Below are 2,022 nucleotides of genomic sequence, written 5' to 3' on the forward strand. Positions count from 1 at the left end.
TCTCTCTCTGTGTCTCTCTCTGTGTCTCTCTCTCTGTGTCTCTCTCTCTGTGTCTCTCTCTCTCGCCTTCTCCCTCTATTTCCTTCTCGTCTCTCTCTCTTTCCCTCCCTCTGCTTCCCCTTCTCTCTCTCTCTCTCTCTCTCTCTCTCTCTCTCTCTCTCTCTCTCTCTCTCCTTCTCTTGCTCTCCCTCTGTGGGAAATCAGGTGCCAGGTCACAGGACACTCAGCCCACAGAAAAGCCACATGTCCTAAACCCGAGGTGCGTGGTGACAAGCCAGCACAGAAGCAGGTCCACCAACACCCCCCCGAGAGAGGCAGGGACAGTGAGCACTTCCAGCAGTGACTGAACAGACACCACCACGCCACACCCAGGCTCGTGACTCACAGAAATGGTGTTTACTGTGGACTGCCACACTTGTGGGGGAGGGGGGTCTATGCCCCATGACAGTGGATGACTGATACCCTGTGTTTACTATGTTTACTATGGACTGCCACACTGGGGGGAGGGGGGTCTATGTCCCATGACAGTGGATGACTGATACCCTATGTTTACTATGGACTGCCACACTGGGGGGGGGGGCTATGTCCCATGTCAGTGGATGACTGATACCCTGTGTTTACTATGGACTGCCACACTGGGGGGGGGGGCTATATCCCATGACAGTGGATGACTGATACCCTGGGTATGGTGTGAAAGTGTACTCTCTCTGGTTTTGTTATTATATTATCTTCAAATTTCAATTCAGGTCAATGAGGCTCAGTCACTGTTTCTATGAAGATGGGGAAAATGCATCTAATTATAAAGTATTCAAAACTGTGGCTGTTTACCAGGTGTAACAAAATTCACATATATGAAATGAAAATAAAGCAAAAAAAGCTATAATTCATTGATAATTGAGACAGAACATTTTAATTATCAAAGCATAATAATAAAGATTAAAATAAAATGGGGTTTTATCTCTAATTCTATTGACTATTAGTATAATAGGGACAAGGCATTACTAGTCATGGAGTACATACATCACCCTAACCTATTAGAGAAGGGGGTGATTTTCTTCTCAAATCTGGGGAGGGGGCTCCATAACCTAAAGTTTTTCTCTTTTCTGTTTCAAACTGTACCACATCACTACCTGGTCTAATTAACACGTGAACTGTACCACGTCACTACCTGGTCTAATTAACACGTGAACTGTGCCACGCCACTACCTGGTCTAATTAACACGTGAACTGCGCAACATCACTACCTGGTCTAATTAACATGTGAACTGCATTTCTACTCATCATGCATGGTTTCTAAAGTAAGCTAATGAGTGAAATTAAAGTTTAAAAGCCCGAATCTGTATGTTATCATCGTCAGATGAAATTATATCTGCCCGAACCTAACAATTCAACTGCCCAGACACCCTGATATAGAGGAAGGGAAGATCCATGAAGCCAAGGCATCTGATCTCTGACAAGCACACACTCATGCCTTGAGTAACTCTTTTGAATGCCTCAAGCGGGGCTGGAGAGACGTCTCCGTGGTTGAGAGCATCAGCTGCTCGTCCAGAGGACCTGGGTTTGGCTCCCTACACCAACATGGCTCTCAATCACCTGGTTCCAGGGGATTTGATGCCCTCTTCTGACCACTGTGGGCACTAGGCACAAAGAAAATAAATTTAAATTTTTTAAATACCTCAAATGTCAGTTTATTTTTCTCTTTGTCCCCAAAAGGAAATGGCTGATTTACAACTTCTTTCAAATATTCTTCAACAAATTCCATCGTGAGGGCAAATTTCCTCTTCATGTCATTTCTGGAAGAGTCTGTGGTAGAGTCATACCTAGACAGATAACAAAAGAGCAAGTTAAGTTGATGGGTAACACTGAGGAGTGGGGACATCGTCTATTCTGACTCTCAGAGTGTACTGCCTTGCACACAGTGGGGACATTATCTATTCTGACTCCCAGAGTGCACTGCCTTGCACACAGTGGGGACATTATCTATTCTGACTCCCAGAGTGTACCACCTTGCACACAGTGGGG

General features: G+C 45.1%; 1 protein-coding gene across 2 annotated transcripts in view; it reads right to left on the reverse strand.

Annotated features, from left to right (window-relative positions):
- Itpr2 (inositol 1,4,5-trisphosphate receptor type 2) overlaps positions 1–2,022 on the reverse strand; it is a 408,993-nt gene that overhangs the window by 276,799 nt on the left and 130,172 nt on the right. For both annotated transcript variants that reach the window (XM_005364599.3, XM_026787888.1), the window contains one exon: positions 1,676–1,820. In XM_005364599.3, coding sequence (XP_005364656.1) covers positions 1,676–1,820 — 145 coding nt within the window. The remainder of the gene's footprint in view (positions 1–1,675; positions 1,821–2,022) is intronic.

The sequence above is a fragment of the Microtus ochrogaster genome, assembly GCF_000317375.1.
Source record: "Microtus ochrogaster isolate Prairie Vole_2 chromosome 14 unlocalized genomic scaffold, MicOch1.0 chr14_random_2, whole genome shotgun sequence".
Classification (NCBI taxonomy): domain Eukaryota; kingdom Metazoa; phylum Chordata; class Mammalia; order Rodentia; family Cricetidae; genus Microtus; species Microtus ochrogaster.